This window comes from Notolepis coatsorum (assembly GCF_963971535.1).
Source record: "Notolepis coatsorum genome assembly, chromosome: 11".
NCBI classification, from domain to species: domain Eukaryota; kingdom Metazoa; phylum Chordata; class Actinopteri; order Aulopiformes; family Paralepididae; genus Notolepis; species Notolepis coatsorum.
The window spans coordinates 15313528-15334763 of record NC_140175.1 but is presented as its reverse complement, the minus strand read 5'-3'; the positions used below and the strand labels follow the sequence as shown (position 1 = coordinate 15334763).

The 21236-nt window shown below is 45.8% G+C and overlaps 1 protein-coding gene across 1 annotated transcript in view; it reads left to right on the top strand.

Annotated features, from left to right (window-relative positions):
* The window catches only part of tnca (tenascin Ca), a 101948-nt gene that overhangs the window by 49278 nt on the left and 31434 nt on the right, over window positions 1-21236 (top strand). The window contains exons 7-12 of the mRNA XM_084325396.1: window positions 4924-5202; window positions 5680-5865; window positions 7644-7733; window positions 9274-9537; window positions 15368-15643; window positions 20043-20315. Coding sequence (XP_084181522.1) covers window positions 4924-5202; window positions 5680-5865; window positions 7644-7733; window positions 9274-9537; window positions 15368-15643; window positions 20043-20315 — 1368 coding nt within the window. The remainder of the gene's footprint in view (window positions 1-4923; window positions 5203-5679; window positions 5866-7643; window positions 7734-9273; window positions 9538-15367; window positions 15644-20042; window positions 20316-21236) is intronic.

The window sequence follows — 21236 nt, the reverse complement described above, 5'->3', positions numbered from 1 at the left end:
AAGCTATCCAGCTGCAAGCTAGCCTAGTAGAAATTCAGTAGAAAGCTAGCCGAGCTTAGCACAAATGAATGGAAGTAGATACGGATCAGCCGGACTAGCTTAAAACTCCGGGAGGGGTGTTTTTGGCCAACAGCTAGTCTAGCTGATCCGTGTCCGCTTCCATTAATTTGTGCTAAGCTAGGCTAGCTTTCTACTGAACGCACAGAGAGGACATTGGTATCTATCTTCTTGTCTGACTCTGGAGAAGATGGTAAGCGCACCGCTGTTACCAATGTAGCCCGAATGGATTTTAACCTGGGACCATAGGATCCACAGCACCCCCCCCCCCCCCCCCCCCCCCCTCAACATATTTAGTTTGTACCTAATAGCGAATGAGAGATAATCAAATAAGCTAGCTAGCTGGCTGCTGTCATTGCTAACAGCCAGATATTTGCGAGTCGCAGCAGGCTAACGTTATTTCCAGGAACGAAAGCATTCATTCCGAAAGTTGCATCGTTGATGCTCGAAAAGTCTGAGCTTCCACGATGACATAGTTTTGTTTTTACTTAATAGCGAACGTGAGATAATCCAATAAGCAAGCTAGCCGGCTACTGTCATTGCTAACAGCTAACACTAGCGGACCAAGCTAGCGTATTTCTGGGAACAAAAGCATTCATTCTGAACGTTATATCACTGATGGTTGACATGTGTGAGCTTAGTCAAACAACATGGCAAACGTACAAAACGTTGCTACCATGTAACATCTCCGGTCTCTCTTTCTTCATCTTTCTTTTCTGTTCTCCCAGCTGTTAACAGACTGTTATGCTACCTGGCTAGCTAGCGAGCTGTACCCAGCATGCTGTTCAGTAACGGTTAACAAGGTCCCCTCTCAATAGACTATACAGTGTACTTGCCGGTAAAAACAAGGGAAAATATATATTTCTGAGACAAAACGATATTCGCAATAATTTTTTTTTTGTATCCACTTTTTCTTCTCTTTTTAAATTTTTTCTCCCATCCCCCATTTAGCCGTGCCAATTCTCCCCTCCCATGTCTTGAACGTTGCTCGCATATGCCCCCCACTGGTCGGTTGTAGGGAGGATAGAAGCCTTGCATCACATGCCCCCTCCGATACATGTGGAGGCAGCCTGTCACATCTTTTCACCTGCCAGCGTGGACTCTCATTCGGCGCTGGTGTAACGTGTGGGAGGCTCACACTACCCCCGCCATTTTCCTGTCTCTGCTGTGCAGGCGTCCCCCAACCGACTTGTAGGAGTCGCTGTCCACAACGTCCAGATTACCACCCATCGACTTCCCACCCGCTAACTCTGCCAATTGAGTTAGTATGACGGCCGGCCCAAGCCGGAGGCAACGCCGATAGCCGGAGTTGAACCCGGTGTCTCTTGCGTTGGTGACGAGCGCAATGTCCGCTGAGCCACCCAGCTGCCCCGCAATAATCTTTTTTATAATTTAACGACTATTAGACGTGCCCATCCCTAAAACAGTTCCAGAACCCCAGCTCTATGCACGTTTCCTGTCTAACCCCCTCCGTCATCTTGACTATCCTCACATTCATTCATATACATACAGTAGGTCATACCCATAATTCAGTATAGTTCAAGTTTTGTTTTATTTGTCACATATAATGTACATGTACATTACACTTGCCTCTGTGTGAGCCCCCTGAGAATGTGCTTCATACAGTAAAAGAGTAAACGAATGAAGACCAAACACTAACTAAACACAAAACCAAAATGTACAAAATGCTAAATGCAAAAATTAGGTAGAAGAGGTAGTGCAATATCTTTTAAGAATAAATAGATCAAACATGGTGTAATGTTTAGAAAATGTTTAAAATGAATGTCTAACCACTGCTCCCCAGACCTGGAGTTTATCACGATAAAATGTCGACCCTTCTTCCTCCCAAGAGAGTTAACGTCCATCATCCTCATCGGAGTGTACATTCCACCACACGCGAACACTGAGGTCGCACTTTCAAAACTTCACGACGAGGTAAACAAACTCCAGGCAGCTAACGTTGACGCGGCCATTTTGGTCTTGGGGGATTTCAACAGCGCGCGTCTTAAAAAGGTGCTGCCGAATTTCTATCAGCATGTGACCTGTCCCACCAGAGGCGAGAACATATTAGACCATGTATACTCGCAATTTAAGAATGGGTACAAGTCACAGGCTCTTAGTCCATTCGGTAAAAGCGATCACGCCGCAATTTTTCTTTTGCCTAAGTACAAACAGTGTCTCAAGCGAACGCCGGTGGTCTCGCGAGAGGTTAAGCGTTGGACCGTGACGTCAGTAGAGTCACTCCAAGCAGTGCTGGGAAGCACAGAATGGAGTGTACTCCGTGATAACACAGCCAATATTAACGAATACACCGAAACGGTGATTGACTATGTCTGTACTCAGGTAGAAGTAATAATCCCCACCACCAAAATTAATATCTACCCAAACCAAAAGCCCTGGGTAGACAAATCCGTCCGTGAGGCTCTGAAAGTGCGCACATCAGCATACAACACCGGGCTGGTGACAGGCAACATGGAAGAACACAAGATGGCAAGATACAACGTCAGGAGAGCAGTAATAGAGGCAAAACGGCGTTACAGGGATAAAGTTGAACTTCAGTTTGAACAGGCTGACTCTAGAGGCATGTGGCAGGGCCTCAGAACAATGACAGACTACAAAGGAACCCCCCTCAAACTGAACAGTGACATCTCCTTAGCAAATGATCTCAACTCCTTCTATGCGAGGTTTGAGGCTGTGAATAACAACACCAGCCTACAAACCACGGCAATGGGGGGGGGGGGGTCTGCTGATGGAGACTCAGTGTTCAGGGTAACAGAGCATGAGGTGAGACGGATCTTTAAAAAAGTGGATATCAGGAAGGCAGCAGGACCGGACGGCATCCCCGGCCGCGTCCTAAAAGTCTGTGCCGACCAACTGGCCCCGGTATTCACTGACATCTTCAACCTGTCCTTGGAACAGGCCGTCATCCCCACCTGTCTGAAGAAGTCCACCATCATCCCTGTACCCAAAAAATCTACGCCCGCTTGCCTCAACGACTACCGCCCTGTAGCCCTCACCTCCATAGCCATGAAGTGCTTTGAGAAGCTAGTGAAGGGCTACATCTGTTCCTCCCTCCCCATCAACCTGGACCCTCTGCAATTTGCATATCGCCCCAACAGGTCCACGGAGGACGCCATAGCCCATGTGCTGCACACAGCAGCATCACATCTGGACAAGAGGAAGGGGAACTATGTGAGAATGCTGTTCATCGACTACAGCTCAGCATTCAATACCATAGTCCCCTCCAAACTCATAGCCAAGCTCAGGGACCTGGGCTTGAACTATGACCTGTGCCAGTGGGTCCTGGACTTCCTGACGGGCAGACCCCAGGTGGTAAGAGCCGGCAACTGCACCTCCTCATCCATCACGCTCAACATAGGGGCCCCCCAGGGCTGTGTTCTGAGCCCCCTCCTCTACTCCCTGTACACACATGACTGCGTAGCACAGCGGAACAACAACACCATCATCAAATTTGCTGATGACACAGTAGTGGTGGGCCTGATCTCTGCCAACGACGAAAGGGCCTACCTGGAAGAGGTAGAGAACCTGTCACAGTGGTGTCAGGAGAACTGCCTCTCCCTGAACGTCAGCAAAACAAAAGAGATGATTGTGGACTTCAGGAGGTCGGGGGTCAAGGACTACAGCCCCCTCAGCATCGACGGGGCACCAGTTGAGAGAGTGAACAGTTTCAAGTACCTCGGAGCCCACATATCCGAGGACTTGACATGGACCACACACATTGACAGTGTTGTGAAGAAGGCACGACAACGCCTCTACTTCCTCAGGCGCCTAAGGAAGTTCCAAGTCAGTCAGAAGATCCTTAGGAACTTCTACTCATGTACAATAGAGAGCATCCTGACCGGCAACATCACCTCCTGGTTTGGGAATAGCACTGCACAAGACCGTAGCAGACTACAAAGAGTGACACGTTCAGCCGAACGCACAATTAGAGGGGGGCTTCCCACCCTCCAGAACATTTACAACAAGCGGTGCAAGGGGAAGGCTAAGAGAATTATTAAGGACTCGAGCCACCCGAACAACTGCCTCTTTGAACTGCTGCCGTCAGGCAAGCGATACCGGAGTCTTATGGCGAGCACAGAAAGACTCAGAAGGAGCTTCTATCCCCAGGCCATCAGGCTGCTAAACGAACAATAATCGCTAAACGAACAATAATCACTATGCAACAACCATCAAATGCACACAGCACACACACCCACACGCACACACACACTCACTCAAACAAACAACACACTGCAGCACCCACTCTCCACACTTTAGATCACACAAACACACTTACACTTTATATTTATTGATAAAGGATTTGCACTACAACTCGTACACCTACTGTGAATTGTACCTAAACTGCACCTCGTCCATTCATGCCTTGCACTATATAGTATTGTATATTAGTACACTGCACAGTATTGTATATTGTATGGTAACTACGTCTACGAACATTGTACATATGTCTAAACTGAACACTGTGACCTCTTTTTTTTCTTCTAATTTTTACTATGTTTTTATTTCATACTTATCTTGTCATGCACAGTCTCTGGAGCGCAACAGTAAGAAGCATTTTGTACAAAAGTATTCTGTACTTCTGTATGACAACTATTAAAGAAACTTGAAACTTGAAACTTGTTAAAGGTATATAAAGGGGCGACATTTGCTCGGGAGGTAGAGCAGTCGTCTGGTAATCCGGAGGTTCCCGGTTCGATTCCCGCTCCTCCCGGGCAGCGTGTCGAAGTGTCCGTGAGCAAGACATTTAACCCCTAACAGAGGAGCAGGTTGAACGTGTGAGTGAATGGGTAAAAATGTGAGGAACAAAATTGCGTGTAAATATTTATATTAATTTATTATTCACAGGGATCGACGGACCCCGGCAGGTGGAGGTGAAGGACGTGACGGACTCCTCCGCTCGGCTCGCCTGGCTGCCGCCGCTGGCTCAGGTGGACGGCGTCACCTTGACCTACGGGCCCAGCTCCAACTCCTCCGAGGAGGCCAACAGCACCAGCGTGAAGCTGCCCGCCGTGGACACGCAGTACAGCCTGGTCAGCCTGAGCCCGGACACGGAGTACCAGGTGTCCCTGACCTCCAGGAGAGCGAGCAGCGTCAGCAGAGCGGTCACTGAGACCTTCACCACAGGTAGGCCTTCATTATGACATAGTAATAACAATAGTAATAATAATCAACTTTATTCATACGAGAATTGTAGCCCACGCTTCATAGCAGTAAAAATGGACATAAAATATACATAGGCAATGATCCTAAAATTTGCATGAATATTGACAGGCATAACATGAGCAGAGAATTGACATAACATTTGCAGAGAATTGACATAAAATGAGCAGAGAATTGACGTGAAATGAGCAGAGAATTGACATAAAATGAGCAGAGAATTGACATAAAATGAGCAGAGAATTGACATAAAATGTGCAGAGAATTGACAAAATAATCAAGAAAACGCAATTGTAAAATGATTACTAAAGTGATAAATAATAAGACCCAGGTCATAGATTATATAATGACTAATAAAACAAAGGTCACAGATTGTGAAGCGTCAACGTGTATGAATTGCGTGTAAAAGGTCAGTGTTGATATGAAACGATGCTGCTCCTCCAGACCTGGACGCCCCCAGAGACCTGCAGGTCACCTCCCAGACGGACGGCAGCATCAGCCTGGAGTGGAGCAACAGTGAGGCGGAGGTGGAGGACTACAGGGTGAAGTACAGCCCCATCTCCGGGGGTTCCCACGGCGAGAAGCTGTTCCCCAGCGGCTATGCAGGAACCACAGAGGCCACCATCACCGGTGAGACTAACGTACATCCAAACATATCCAAAATGTAGAAGTAGAAGTCTTTATTTGTCATCAGATTAACACACACACACACACACATGCGATGGGCGACCCACAGGAACACACACACTCACATGCACTGAGTCACTGACGAAATGTTTCTCTGCACCTCCCATCCCGTCGTCCTTCCCCCCCAAGGGCAGCCGGGAGCAGACAAGGGCTGCAGCGTGCACCGCGCCCGGGGACCAATCCAAGTGCTCCTGCCCGTCTTCGTCAGGGAGGCGACAGCATTAGCTACCTGTTGTGCATGTTTTTCCATTGGGTTTATCTTATCGGGAGGGGAAACCCTTGCGAGCACGGGGGGAGAACATGCAAACTCCACACAGGAAGGCCAGGGAGATACCCCACCTGGGAAACTGGCAACACGCCAACCTGGTCCCCAAGCGGGAATCGAACCCAGGACCTTCTAGCTGTGAGGCAACAGTGTTAACCACTACATCATGTGCTACAGTATTAGTGTAACCAAGTGGATTTGAACCTGGGATCATAGGATGCACAGGCGGCTGCACTAACCAGCTAATGGGTCAGACCCGTTAGCAAGTGCTGGTTGACTGCGACCGACTCTCCCAAGAACGGCGTCCTCGCACATCCTTCCGTCCATGTGTGCACTTTCCCAGGGTTAAGGCACTGAGATCCCACCCCCGTTGCTACGTGAACCTGGATACAGATTCACAGGGCAGTGAGATCCCACCGCTGTCACCAGTGTAACCGAGTGGATTTGAACCTGGGACCATAGGATCCACAGGCGGCCGCACTAACCAGCTGAGCTAAAGGGTCCGACCTGTTAGCAGGTGCTTATTATTATCTTTTTCCCCCTCCTTCTTTTTCCGATTTTTCTCCCATCCCACTGTTAGTCGTTATGCCAATTCCCAACCCCCTTCCTGGTTGTTGCGCACTTTCCCCTACTGTTGGTCCGAGAGGCCGGAGACTGTCACATGCTTTCCTCCGACGCATGTGCAGCCAGCCGGCAGCCAGCCTGGTTCTTCCCGGGAGAGTGTAACGTGTGGGAGGTCGCACTACCTCTCTCCAGATCCTACCCTTGCTGAGCAGGCGCCCCGACCGAACTGTAGGGGTCGCTGTCCTCAACGCCCAGGACCCACCCACGCCACGGCTCCCCTCCCCCTAACTCAGCCAAACGAGTTAGTATAGCGATCAGCCCGAGCCAAGGCAATGCTGACTCTCCGGGAGTCGAGACCGCAGCCTCTTGCATTGGTGATGAGCACAATCTCCGCTACGACACCTGACCGCCTTAGCAGGTGCTGGTTGACTGCGACCGACTCCTCAGTAGTTTACATTAGTAATACTGAAAGGTCATTATAAGGGCAACCGAACAACAAAAAGATGCCAGTGAGGGATATGGTATGAAGCTCTTTCCAACGCGTGGTGCATGTATATAATCTCTGTTAGGATCTATGGGTAACAGTACTGTATATTTGCATATCGTATATGTCACAAATGTAACAGTACTATATACCTGTATGTCATGTATGTCCCTATGCCATAAATGTCATGTATGTTGTGTATGTCATAAATGTCACTATGAATTGAAAATGGGGGACCCTGATGTAAACAAGACAAACGTCTTTCTCTGGTCTGCATCCCCTTAACAATTGTGTGTATTGAGCCGTACTGTATTGTACCCATTCTGCAATGTTAAATAAAGTTTTCATTCATTCATTCATTCATTCATTCAGTCCTTGCAGTAACACTTCTGTCTTCGCGCTTCTCAGGGCTGAAGCCGGGGACAGAGTACGGCATCGGGGTGACCGCTGTGAAGAAGGAGAGGGAGAGTCTCCCCGCGACGACCAACGCAGCGACCGGTGAGAGATGCTGTCCACCAGCTGTCCAAACAGCCGTCCATCACACCCCCCCTGTACAAATACACACGTGGTCGGTCCGTCCGTCTGAAGCCTTTGCTGCAAACACCGAACCGCTCCGGCGCGGAGCCTAATGGTCAAAAAGTGATTTATGAGGTGGCTAAGAGGTGGAGAGGGGTTTGAACTCCCGAGGAGAGTCATTCATTCAGTGTCGTTACTTTCAAACCGCGTTGCTTTGGACCCGCCGGTCTACTGGAAAACCCTTTCCACGAAGTCTGTGTCATCACAGTAACACATTATGACGCAATTATAAAGACATGTATAAGGGCAAACGCTCACCTTTAACATTCACTTTAGACACTTAAAACACTTTTAACAAAAAAATTACAAAAAGATTTGCACTACATCCATACCTAATTTTTTGCAGGTTGTACTTTAGTTTGTATATTGTATATTTTGTATAGTGTTTGGACTTTATTCTTTTAACTTTTCACTGTAATGTACATGTACTTTATACGTGACAAATTAAACAAAACTCGAAAGGGACACCAACTAACTGAACAAGCAAGCTAGCTCCGTGTTGGGAGTCGAGCTTGTCAAACTAGAGGTGGTGGCAGAGAGGAGGATGAGAAGGAAGCTGGCTGCTATCCTGGAGGACCCCTCCCATTAGCCCCTCTATGAGGAGCTATAGCCAAGATGAGGAGCACGTTCAGCCACAGACTCGGCCAGTCCTTCCTGCCAGCGGGCGGCCATCAGGTTCCACAACCGCGCTGCTATGACACCCACATTTCCGAATCAATAAAGGAATCTTATCTTATACCCCCCCCCCCCATATCTTCATGTATTAGAAGTGTAGTAATGATAATCGTGTACAGATGGGGGGGGGTATTGTTTCATAACAATACTCAGAATATATTCTAAAGCTTTTACATTATAACTTACAACATCATGTATGCGTAAGATCATAGGGTAATATACCCAATGCATATACATACAGTAGGTCGTACTCATAATTCAGTATATAGTTCAAGTTCAAGTTGTTTTATTTGTCACATAAGGTACATGTACATTATAGTGAAATGCTTGCTTCTGTATGAGCCTCCTGAGAATGTGCTTCATACAGTAAAAGAGTAAACGAATAAAGACCAAACACTAACTAAACACAAAACTAAAATGTACAAAATGCAAAAAACGAAATGTAAAATGCAAAATAAAAAAATGGGTAGAAGAGGTAGTGCAATATCTTTAAAGAATAAATAGATCAAATATGGTGTAATGTTTAGAACATGTTTAAAGTGAATAAAGGTATAAAGGGGCGACATTTGCAGTAGGGAAGTAGAGCAGTCGTCTGGTAATCTGGAGGTTCCCAGTTCGATTCCCGTGAGTGTCCGTGAGCAAGACATTTAAGCCGATGAGCAGGTTGGCGCCTTGCATGGTCGCCTCCACCGTCTTATGTGTGAATGTGTGAGTGAATGGGTAAAATGTGAGGAACAAATTGTGTGTAAATATTTAATATTCATTTATTTATTCATACCTCCCTCAGACCTCGACGCGCCCAAAGACCTGGAGGTGAGCGAGTCGACGGAGACCACGCTGGTGCTGCTGTGGCGCAGACCCCGGGCCAAGATCAGCCTCTACCGGCTGGTGTACGTCTCCAGGGACGGCCGGCGCCAAGAGGTGGAGGTCCCCGCGGCCGCCACCACCTACGCCGTCACCAACCTGACCCCCGGCATGGTCTACACCTTCACCCTGACCGCCGAGAGGGGCCAGAGGAAGAGCGCGCCCGCCTCCCTGTCCGCATCCACGGGTATGAGCGCTCTACGAAAGAGCCTTTCAGACTAACATTTACCACCACACAAGTGTCATTTTATAGTCATCAATACAATCAATATACACACGCATACACTCGCTTTCACACACCGAGGTCCAGACTAGTGATAGTTGGCTAAATAGGCTCACGCTGTTGCTTCTAGAAGTTTCCAAAGGCTTTTCACAGTCGTCAAAGCGACAGAGAGAGTGAGAGAGAGCTGCCCTGTTTTCCTTGGGTTCAGCTCTGCAGACGCACCGGTTCATTATTTTACGACACTCCCACTGGGCACTGATTTCCTACTATGTGTTCCAACATTCGACCTTGGAATCCAGAATTACTCCCAAGGAGTCCAGGGGTTTTGACGACGATTTTGGGAAATAAGTCCGCTGCCAAGAGTTACGACAACACAATGATATGTACACATAATGTAGTACGACTCAAATGATATGTACACATATCTATAGTACACTCAAATGACGTCTTCATCTTGATTTTGTGCCTTTGTGTTTCTCCTTATAGCCACTTTCACGTTTTACTTAGCTGACTCTGAGATCCCCGAGCTAACGGGGGGCCCCGCTGGCCTGGACGACGATATTATCGTTAGCTTCGGTTATTTAGACGCTCCGGACTCCTCCTCCCCCGCCTTCTCGGGGGAGGGGGCCGGCGGGGGGGACGAGCTAGGAGCCCTGGCCGTCTCGGACCTAGCGTCCGACGGATTCCGCCTCTCGTGGGAGCCGCCGGAGGCAGACTATTACGATAGCTACACGGTAGAGAGTAGAGACACTCTGGGCAAGTGGAACGTGGAGGAGGTCCACCTCGGTGGAGACGCCACGGGCTCTAGAATCCACGGCCTGAAGGCGTCGACAGAGTATCGGGTAACGCTTTACGGTTTCACTGGTAGCCGGAGATCGGCGCTGCTCGAAGCCGTTGCCGTCACAGGTATACATACACACACACGCCTTTTTACTTTTGGATCGCATTACATTCTTGGGGGTTTCAAAAATCGTCATTATGTTAACTGTTTTTTTCTTTTTATCAAAGAGTTGACTATGATCTGCATGACGATAGTTACAGAGAGTCAACAGTTGGGAAGCAGTGTTATTATCCTCACTGAGCCTCTGTAACTAACAGGACACATGGCATGAACATCCACCGTCGATGAGATGATTGCATCTTCGCCAGAAAATGGCCGTTTGGCCTAATTTTCTAGGGCTGGGCGATATGCAGATATTCAGAAGGAATCAATATGTATCACAATATCTGCTTAGTTGTGGAAAATCACATTTTAAATAACCCATTCGATGTTCATCGTGTTGGACTGAATGGTAAAGGGATGTGTGAGTGATGTTTCGGAGATCTTGTTGTGAGAAATCTGACTTCATATTCGTCTCTTCTTGACATGCATTTAGACATTTAGATGACGTATCACGATTCGCAGTAACAAAAGAACCCACAATACAATGTACAACAACACACAAACGGAAGATACATGATAAATATTGATATATACCGTATTGCCCTGCCCTATTTTCATCCCATCTCACCCTGCATGCTTATTCCCCAGTCCTGAGTGTTGCTTTCCAAATACAAGGAGGAATCTGCTCTCTTTATGACCTATAGCGGTAATGCCGTTACGGGGAAACAGCTACCTGGGTATAGCCTCTCAAGCCAAACGAGCAGGGCCAGCCCGTGGATCTGTTGGGCCCTAGACGAGATCCTAAAAATTACCCCCCCCCCAAAAAAACAATAGACAGAGAGAAACACTGTAACTGGTGAAATTGATTCACCAGACTACATTCATCATCTTTGCAGACATCTCATCTCACCAGTCAGTGTTTCTCTTGGACGTTGAGGGGGACGTTGGGTGCCCCCCCCCCCCTGCCCTAGGCGCCCGCCTGTATGGCCTGTAGGACGGGCCGGCCCTGCAGACGAATTCCTGGATCTTAGATCTGGCTCATGGGGCTCCTATCTGGGTGGAATGTCTCCGATATTTCCTTGCGGTCCGATTAACGCGACCTGTAGGACAGCAAAGCGAGACGTTTCCTCATCTGATTTCTTCCTGCATTTGAGCTTTTTAAAGCAACTGTTTCAGGCTCTGAATGACTGTGTCGGTAATTCCATCCACTTACTAACTTGCTTGCCATCCCGTGCACTTTTACTATTGGTTCAGTGACTCTCTGTTACTCCGAGAGAAGAACAATATTACAGTCATTTCTATCGTTAATACAGATTCCACATGTTTCAGCGGTGCATTATGGAGAGACTCAATGTAACCATGGGGCCTGCAAACCTAGAATATGTTTACATACATTCTTTATGTATATAGGCAGTGGAAGTGGTTAAGTTTAGGGTTTAGGCGTTAGGGATAGGTTTAAAAACAGCCTTTAATAGTAGTTTGCAGGCCCCGTAAAGCTCAACTGACCTATATCAAACTCTGCCCCCTCTTTTCTTGATCCTCCACACATCACTCCTGTCTGTTACGCAACAGTTGTGATTGGAGGATCAAGAAAAGAGGGCCGAGTTTGAGATAGGTCAATACTGGGGGTGCGTTAAGTAACTGAGCGCTCGTGGTGAGAATGCTCAGTTACTTAAAAACGTGCTCAGCAACGCCCTGAGCGGCTCAGTCAGCGGAACTGAGCAACCCGCTATGTGCGTTTTTCACTGTGTGAGTGAAGCTGGGCTGCTCAGAACGGTATAGACAGTTTCACTGGAATCCCGTTGCTAGGAAACCGTTTGGACTAGGGATGGGCATCGATTTTCAAAATATTTGAATAGTTGTTAAATAAAGTATAGTTTATGCAAATATCGTTTAGTCTCAAAAAAATTAATTGTACTTCTTTTTACCAGCAACTACACTGTGTAGTGTATTGCGATGGGACCCTATTAACTGTTGAAACACCACAACTGTTGGTACAGCTCGCTAGCTAGCCAGGTAGCATAACAGTCTGTTCACAGCTGGGAGAATAGTATACGTACGTTTGCCATGTTGTTTCACTAAGTTCAGACATTTCAAACATTAGTGAGGTAATATTCAGAATTAATGCTTTTGTTCATGGAAATACGCTAGCTTGGTCCGCTAGCGTTAACAAAACCATGCTCAGACATTTCAAGCATCAACGATGTAACTTTCAGAATTGATGTTCCTACAATAGAAATAACTCTAGCCTGCTGCGACTCGCAAATATCTAGCTGTTAGCAATGAGAGCAGCCAGCTAGCTTGCTTGTTTGATTACGTCATGTTCGCTATATTTAGTAAAAACTAAATAATAACTATTTATATAGCACCTTTCATACTCAAAGTGCTTCACAGCAAACAGCATAACATGAACATAGGCATAAAATGTGCATACAGTTGACAGAATAAAAGCAACGTAGAACGTGCAGACATAAGAATAGGCATAAAATATACAATAAAAGTAGTGCAATGTAGAAAGTGCAGACATAAGAATTTAGGCATACAATAAGTACACAATAAAAGTAATGCAATGTCTTTAAATGTTACCCATAAATCATACGCGAGTTGTGAGTTTTGCCCATCCCTAGTTTGGACCCAAGTGTTATTTCCTGTCAACGATCGCGTTAGCAAACCTCGCGACAGGAAACAAGCTTGGGTCCTGCTTAGAACGTCACCGTTGTCCTATACCGTCTAGACGAGGACCATTGGCTGCGCATGGCTTCATCATCCATTTGAAGTGAACCGTGTACTTCCACTCCGCTGGACTACACGGGGCCTTCAAAGATTAATGGCACGTCATCACGTGTCATTAATACATGAGCTGCTGAGCAATAAGTAGATCTCTGATGCATGACGACACACTTCACCATATATGGGCCTCGACAACCAGGGTGCGGTAAAAAGCACCGTCGAGAAAGATGGCGATGAACCCAAATCGCCCCACATTTGTGTGTACAGTGTTTACATGAGATGAATATAAAAACTGTGCTGTACATTTTTGTGTAGATTTCATGCTATTCTACCTTCTCTTTTAATATCCCGTTTTTACTGACACGGTTTTTAATAACCCTCGACTTCTCTCCACAGGGTTAACCCTTCTATGTTGTCTCTCTTTTTTTGGCCATCAGCACACTTACAACAATAACCCAAACTCTCTTTTTAACACCACTTTTATTCACCATAGCGCCCGAGCCTACCTCTCCAGATGTGCTCGCGCTGAGTATCCGCGATACTCCGACGAAATCCGCTCCGGAGGCGGCGGCGGTGGCGGTACGAACCACCGCCCTCCCTCCTCTGACCACCGGGGGTCCCCCTCCTCCTCCCTCTGAAAGCAGCAGCGGGCTGTCGTCTGGGGCCGGGCCCCGAGGCTCCGGCCTGGACGCCGCACTGCTGCTGGTGCTGGGGGACCTCACGGTCCCGAACGTGACCGCTACCACCGTGTCGCTAGCGTGGTCCACGGCGCCCGACGACGCTTTTGATAGCTTTTTGGTGGAGCTCAAAGCTCAAACGACACAGGCAGGAAGTGTGACCACCACGCTGCCGGGAAGTGTCAGGAACGCCGAGATAGAAGGCTTGTCCCCCGGGACACGTTATGACATTACGTTGCGTGGGCTTGTGGAAGGGGAGCGGTCTTTACCCCTCACAGCTTTTGCCACCACAGGTACATGGAGCAGGAATTCCCCCCTTGTCATAGCCACCCGACCATCCATCACCATCCATAGCCATCCATTCCACACTCTGTCCCATATGCTCGCTTCTTCATGTTACCGTAAATTAGATCAGATTAGATTCAAATGTATTGTCATTGTACAGCGCAAGTACAATGCTGTATAAGCAGCGAGATTGAGCTCAGCATTCACAAATGAAGAGGAGTTTGTCCATTTTTCCTCATGTATAGGTGAGGTAGGTCTAGCAATGATATGCCATGTATCTCTATACTCTGGTAGTTATGTCTGAATCGTGTGGCTTTTCATTAAACACAAAAAAGCTACACGCTATGGAATGACATTTGTCAAATAGTCAAATCTCATTAGATTAGATTCAAATTGATTGCCGTTATACAGCACTGGTATAGTACAACGGAAATAAGTTCAAATGTAACAGTAAAGTGCAACAGTAAATATACAATGTACAGGTGATTAAACTGGGTATAAAATATATAAATTAGTACTACTGAGTAATAGTGCTAATCAGATGTATGTACAGAGTTGTAGTATTAACATGTACAGTGATACAGGTATAAAGACACTATGGTAGAAGTACTGTAAGTCATACTGGCCAGCAGCGTAACTAGTAAGAGCAGGTAAGGGACATGTACAGATAATAGATATAGTATCTACAGATTTGTAAGAAGAATTATATCCAGGTATCTGTACAGATGTAGATAGAAGTAACATTATATTAATGTAAATAGAGTATCCAAGACACAGCTGTATCCCTCTCTACATGATAAAACAAATTACCTGATATACTTTCCAAAAAGAAAATGTTGGTAAAAATGTAATGTTATTCATAATAATGTACACACTTAAGAGTGGACATTCGACAATTCAAGTCACATTAAAAAAAAGATAAACGTTATGACCCACTGGATCATCAGATACACAGGCCTTTTCATCCATTCATCCATTCACTCAATCAAAAAAAAAACGTTTCTCCATGTCATCCTTATCCATTCCAATCATCCTCATACCTTACATTTGTTTTAACGCCTGACCGTTTGTGTTTATTAAGTACCGTGCACTATCCGACAGAGAGAGAGAGAGAGACCATCGTTAACAACACGGATGTTACCCAATCTAACCTAATACATTTCTTTCTACCCACTGTATTATTCACCCCACCTAATCTGTCTATCCCCACCACCCCCAGAGGAGCTGAGGCCTACGGTGGCAAACCTCACCATCTCTGACCTCACGTGGGACAGCTTCAATGTCTCCTGGAGCCCCCAGGACGGGGAGTTTGAGAGCTATGTGATCGAGGTAACGAACCTGGAGTCCCCCGACGAGAGCCAGAACCTCACGCTGTCCGGGGACGCGTACAGCTTGAGTATCCCCGGACTGAACTCCAACACCAGCTACATGGTGGCTCTGTACGGGGTGCACCAGGGCTCCTTCTTAGAGCCTGTGTACGCTGAAGCCACTACAGGTATACCTGCTAAACGGGGCGCGGCGTGCCACAGGGATCCGTCTTCGGTCCTCTGTATCTCTTTTTGTTTTCCTACTTTTTTCCCCCTCTTGTTCTTCCCGGTGACATTCATATGATAACCACGTTATCTTTCTGTTCCAGTCGAGGGTCTGGGGTGAACCACACGCACACACAAACACACAAATACACGCACACACACCACCTCACCCTACTACTACTACCACCTCTGTTTTTCCCCCCTGCTCACAAGCGGCAGTGTCCGTCCGACAACACCACCGTTCTGCTCGAGCATCCACCACACACTGCATGGAGTGAGAACAACGTCGTCAATAATAACCCCTGTCAGTGTTTTGTCACACTCCATCCTAACCCCACCATGCACACGTGTGATTGTCACCCTCTCCAGCCACTGTGTTTCTGTAAGGTGAGAGTAGGGTTCCCCCCCCACCGTACCGCATCGCTGGGCCGAGCAAGCGGCCCGCACGATGACCCGCCCTTACCCCCCCCCCTGTCCTGCTTCCTCCTCCCCCCTCCACCCCACAATTATCAAAGTGCATGAAGCCCCTCCCCCTCCCCCTGCATCGTGGTGAGTTCTGTGACGCTGATGTGCTGCAATGATTGCAAAAGAAAACCCTCCCCCTGAACGAGCCTACCTCGACCCCACACGCGTGTGCGTGTCCGTGTGTCATCTCATTTCATCTCATGCAGCTCCTCGCTCCGTGTGTGTGTGTGCGGATTGATTGACCTCGAGAGTTCGTTTGGCCTGTGGATGTCTGTCTGCCTGCACTGAAAGCGCTCGCAGTCACGGTATGTTATGCATGAGAGGCGAGACGGAGAGAGAGAGAGAGAGAGAGACGCTCGCGGTCTGAGTATTGGCTCGCGTGCGCGACGGCTACTGAGATTATGTCACAGAGCGCGAGGAAAAATCAAGGGTATATATAAATGTTTGTCAATGACGTTTATCATTCATTCTCCTGTTTGGATGTCATGAATGTTAAGAATATATTAATTTATATATTATATATATATAATATTAATATTATTATATTAATTCTTAATATATATATTAAGAATGTTAATATACAAGTATCCTTATTTCCCTTGGAACTACCAGGTTAGATCATTAGATTAGATTCAAACAATTGTCATCATACAGCACAAGTACAGTACAACGAACAGAAGTTTGGCATCCAACCAGAGTGCAAATGTAACAGTAAAGTGCAATAGTAATATACAGTGTAATATACAGTGTACAGGTGATTAAACTGGGTATGAAATATATAAATTATAATAGTGTTAATCAGATGTATATATATATATATATATATATATATATATATATATATATATATATATATATATATATATATATATATATTAATATGTACAGTGATACAGGTATAAAGACACTATGGTAGTAAGTCATACTGGCCAGCAGCGTAACAGATATGGATATATACTGTATGCGGTAAATATAAATATATAAATGTATATATATATTATATACAGCACTATTGTACATGCTGTCATACAGAGTTATATGGGTAGACTATAGTATGAAGAAGGTAGTTATGATTATTATGATTACTATGAGTACAGCGTAGAGCAGTTGTAGACAGTGAAAGCAAGTCACCTTGTCGTTTTCGAGGTAAACACAGAACAGATTAATCTGTCTCTAAAGCAGTTATTATTTCACCTGGTGTTTCCATCTGAATGCTCACTAACAGCTGCAGTATATGAGCATGTACAGTAACTCACATGAATATGAACTCCTCGCAGCATGAATCTCCCGCCCCCTCGTTTCAGTTCTTCATTACTCGACTCCCAGCAGCCCACTGACCGCTTTCACACGGCGGCCATTTTGCTCTTATGTCACGACGCTCGGGTCGGGGGTTCCTTTCCTATACCCTGTTCGAGGAACCCAACCTGAGCACGGTAACCCGATGCTCACCGGAACCCAACCTGAGCACGGTATAACCCGATGCTTACCGGAACCCAACCTGAGCACGGTAACCCGATGCTTGCCGGAACCCAACCTGAGCACGGTATAACCCGATGCTTAGCGGAACCCAACCTGAGCACGGTATAACCCGATGCTTACCGGAACCCAACCTGAGCACGGTATAACCCGATGCTCACCGGAACCCAACCTGAGCACGGTAACCCGATGCTTACCGGAACCCAACCTGAGCATGCGGTAACCCGATGCTTACCGGAACCCAACCTGAGCATGCGGTAACCCGATGCTTACCGGAACCCAACCTGAGCACGGTAACCCGATGCTCACCGGAAAAAAAGAGCTTCCTACGAAGTCTGTGTAATCACAATAGCACATTATTATAACGCAATCATAATGTATTAGAGGTGTAGTAGTAGTGATAATCGTGCATAACAATCATAACATTTTTATTATTATTATTTATTTATTGTAAAGACCCTCATCTGCACCTGTTTTTATATTCAGATCAAATTGTATTGCCTATATTTATGTCTTTCTACAAAATGTTCCCTGCCCATACCTCCCCTCCCCCATGCTGCTATGATGCCCGCATTTCCACGAGGGGATCAATAAAAGAATATCTTATCTTATCTAATTTTTATCTCTTATCTGCAAACTACTAACGAGTCGGTCACAGTCGACCAGAACCTGCTAACGGGTTTGACCCTTCAGCTCAGCAGGTTAGTGTGACCGCCTGTGGATCCTATGGTCCCACAGGTTCAAATCCCCCTCAAGTTACAGTATCTTAGGGACGGCAAGGTGGTGCAGTGGGCAAGGCGCTCACCACCAATGCATGAGACGCTTGGTTCGAGCCCAGCTCTCCGCATTGCTATCAGCTGGCTGGTCGTTCATACTAACACAATTGGCAGTGTTAGGGGGTGGGAAGCTGATGGGTGGGGATCGGACGTTGTGGACAGCGACTCCTACAGGTCGGTTGGTGCGCCTGCGCAGTAGAATCAGGAAGCGACGGGGGCGGCGTGTCCCTCCCACGCAGATCCCCGCCGCTGAGAGATCGCGCTGTGCAAGTGAAAAGATGCGACGGCTGCTTCCTCGAGTACCGGAGGGGACACGTGATGCAAGGCTTCGTCCACATTGCAGCCGGCTTGTGGGAGGCATGGCCTAACAACGTTCGAGACAGGGGAGGGTAGAATTGGACGATACGAAATTGGGATGGGAGACAAATAGAAAAATGGGAGAAAAAGTAGATAAAAAAAAAAGTTACAGTACCGTATCTTCTGACACAAGAGCAAAATGGCCACTGTGCGAATATGGTCAATTAGTAAGCTAAATCTATGAATCTCCATGTTGTTTAATTAAATTAATACAGACTTATAGTCTTCCCTTGCATGTACTCAGAGGTACAGTATATCTCAAGTCATATCCTCTCTATTTTCACTTTCACAAATCAACACTTCACTCACGTCGACTTGCAGAGAGAGCGGCTCTTCAGCGGACAGAAGCAGACATCACTGTCCTTTCTCTTCACTTGGCACTACGTTTGTGTCTGTCTTTCCCTGTCCTCTCTCTGTCCAGGTCCTTCTGTCTCTTGTGTGTCTGTGGGAAAATTTTCGGTGGTGGAAAGTAACTAAGTATTTTTTTTTACTCAAGTACTGTACTTAAGTAAAATTATTTCGAGCTACTTATTGCGTATTTTCATTTTAGGGAACTTTATACTTTTACTCCACTACATTTCAAGGGACATATTGTACTTTTTACTCCACTACATTTATCTGAACCCAACTAGTTACTTTGAAGAAAAAGATTTTGCATAGAAAACATGGCAGTATGAAGATTATATACTTGTCGACTTCAAGAGGACGTAATCAGAGCAGCGTAACTGGACCACATGCCAGTTTAACACGACCTATAGAGGTCAATGGATACACAGACGTCATGTAGAATGTGTACATTTTACATTAGATACTTAAGTACATTCCATAGCAAAGCAAACACTTCTCTACTTTTACTTAAGTAGAATTTGAATGGAGGACTTTAACTTGTACCAGAGTACTCATTTATCTGAGTATTTCTACTTTTACTTAAGTAAAGGAACTGTGTACTTCTTCCACCACTGTCAATTTTAAAATTCAAGTTTCCAATGTTAATTATAGTGGAATACATGCCATTCTAGCCAGCAAGCAGATGATCAACTGCCTGGTGTTTACCCCAAAAATGTGCATGTATTCAATCTTTTATTGAGCTATTCAGACTATCAAGAATTGCATTTGGGAGGTGGTGAGTGACCTCTATCGTTGCACTTATTATTGATTTATTTATGTATTTATTTATTTACTAATAATGAGAACATAAAGATTATAGTTACTTTACCAATAAAGGCATACTGTGTTGTGCAATAATGGCTGTAAATGAAACAAATCTAATAATGATTTCTCTCTTTAGTGAGCGAGCCAGTGGTTGGCAATCTATATGTGTCTAACTTAACCTCCGAGAGCTTCTCCCTCTCCTGGAATGGCTCTGATGGAAAATTTGACGCTTATATCCTGGAGATTATTGATTCCGAATGGCTGAGGGAGCCGGAGGAATATAACATATCCCACAATGCAATGTCCCATGACATCACAGGGCTCAGGCCCAACAGTGACTATATAGCCTACCTTTATGGGATGTTGAAGGGCTCACGAACTCATGCAGTCAGTATTGTTGCATCAACAGGTATTTTGATTTTATATATATATAATTTTGCCCTTTTGTATACATTTATGCAGCAAAGAAGCTTTCAGATACCATATTTGCCTGCATGTGTAAAGTTAAGAATACTAGTACTGATTAGATCAGATTAAAGACTAAGGAATCTACCTTGCCTATATTACCGTACTTTTCGGACTATAAGCCGCGGCTTTTTTCCCCATTTTTCGACCCTGCGGCTTATATAACGGTGCAGCTTATATGTGGACAAAACCCGAAAATCGAAATATTGCTTTTTTTACTGCATTGAAATGTTATTTATCTGTTCCCTTATTTGCTAAACTTAATACAACTTGTAAATGAGTTAATGTTATTTGTCTGACAGTATTGTGTCCCAATGGGAGTCATTCTCTGTAGAGGTGGGAACTTAAAGCTCAATATAAGAACGGCCATGCACCACCACTCACAGAATCGAGAAAGAGCAATCAATCTGTCAATCCTTTCCGTGTCCGGGCCGGGTGAGGTTTCCCGTGTTGAGTTAAATGAAGCCGCAGGCTCCACTCCTTACATATGGTAATTAAACATTAAAAACACATGCGGCTTATAGTCCAGTGCGGCTTATATATGTACACATCATTCAATTTAGCTGCTGCGGCTTATAGTCAGGTGCGGCTTATAGTGCGAAAAGTACGGTACTACCAGTAAGTACTATGCTAATATGTCTATACTACTATGCACCCAAGACTGTAGCACCCAAGTTCAACACTGTTTGACGAACAATCTTACTTTAATAGCTGCCAGAGTTGTATCCTTCCTGCTGACTTGTTGTACAGAACTTGTAAGTCGCTTTGGATAAAAGAGCGTCAGCTAAATGTAAAATATCAATTAAATAAGATTAAAAAAAATGTATCGTCATCATACAGCACAAGTAGAATACAATGAAAAGAA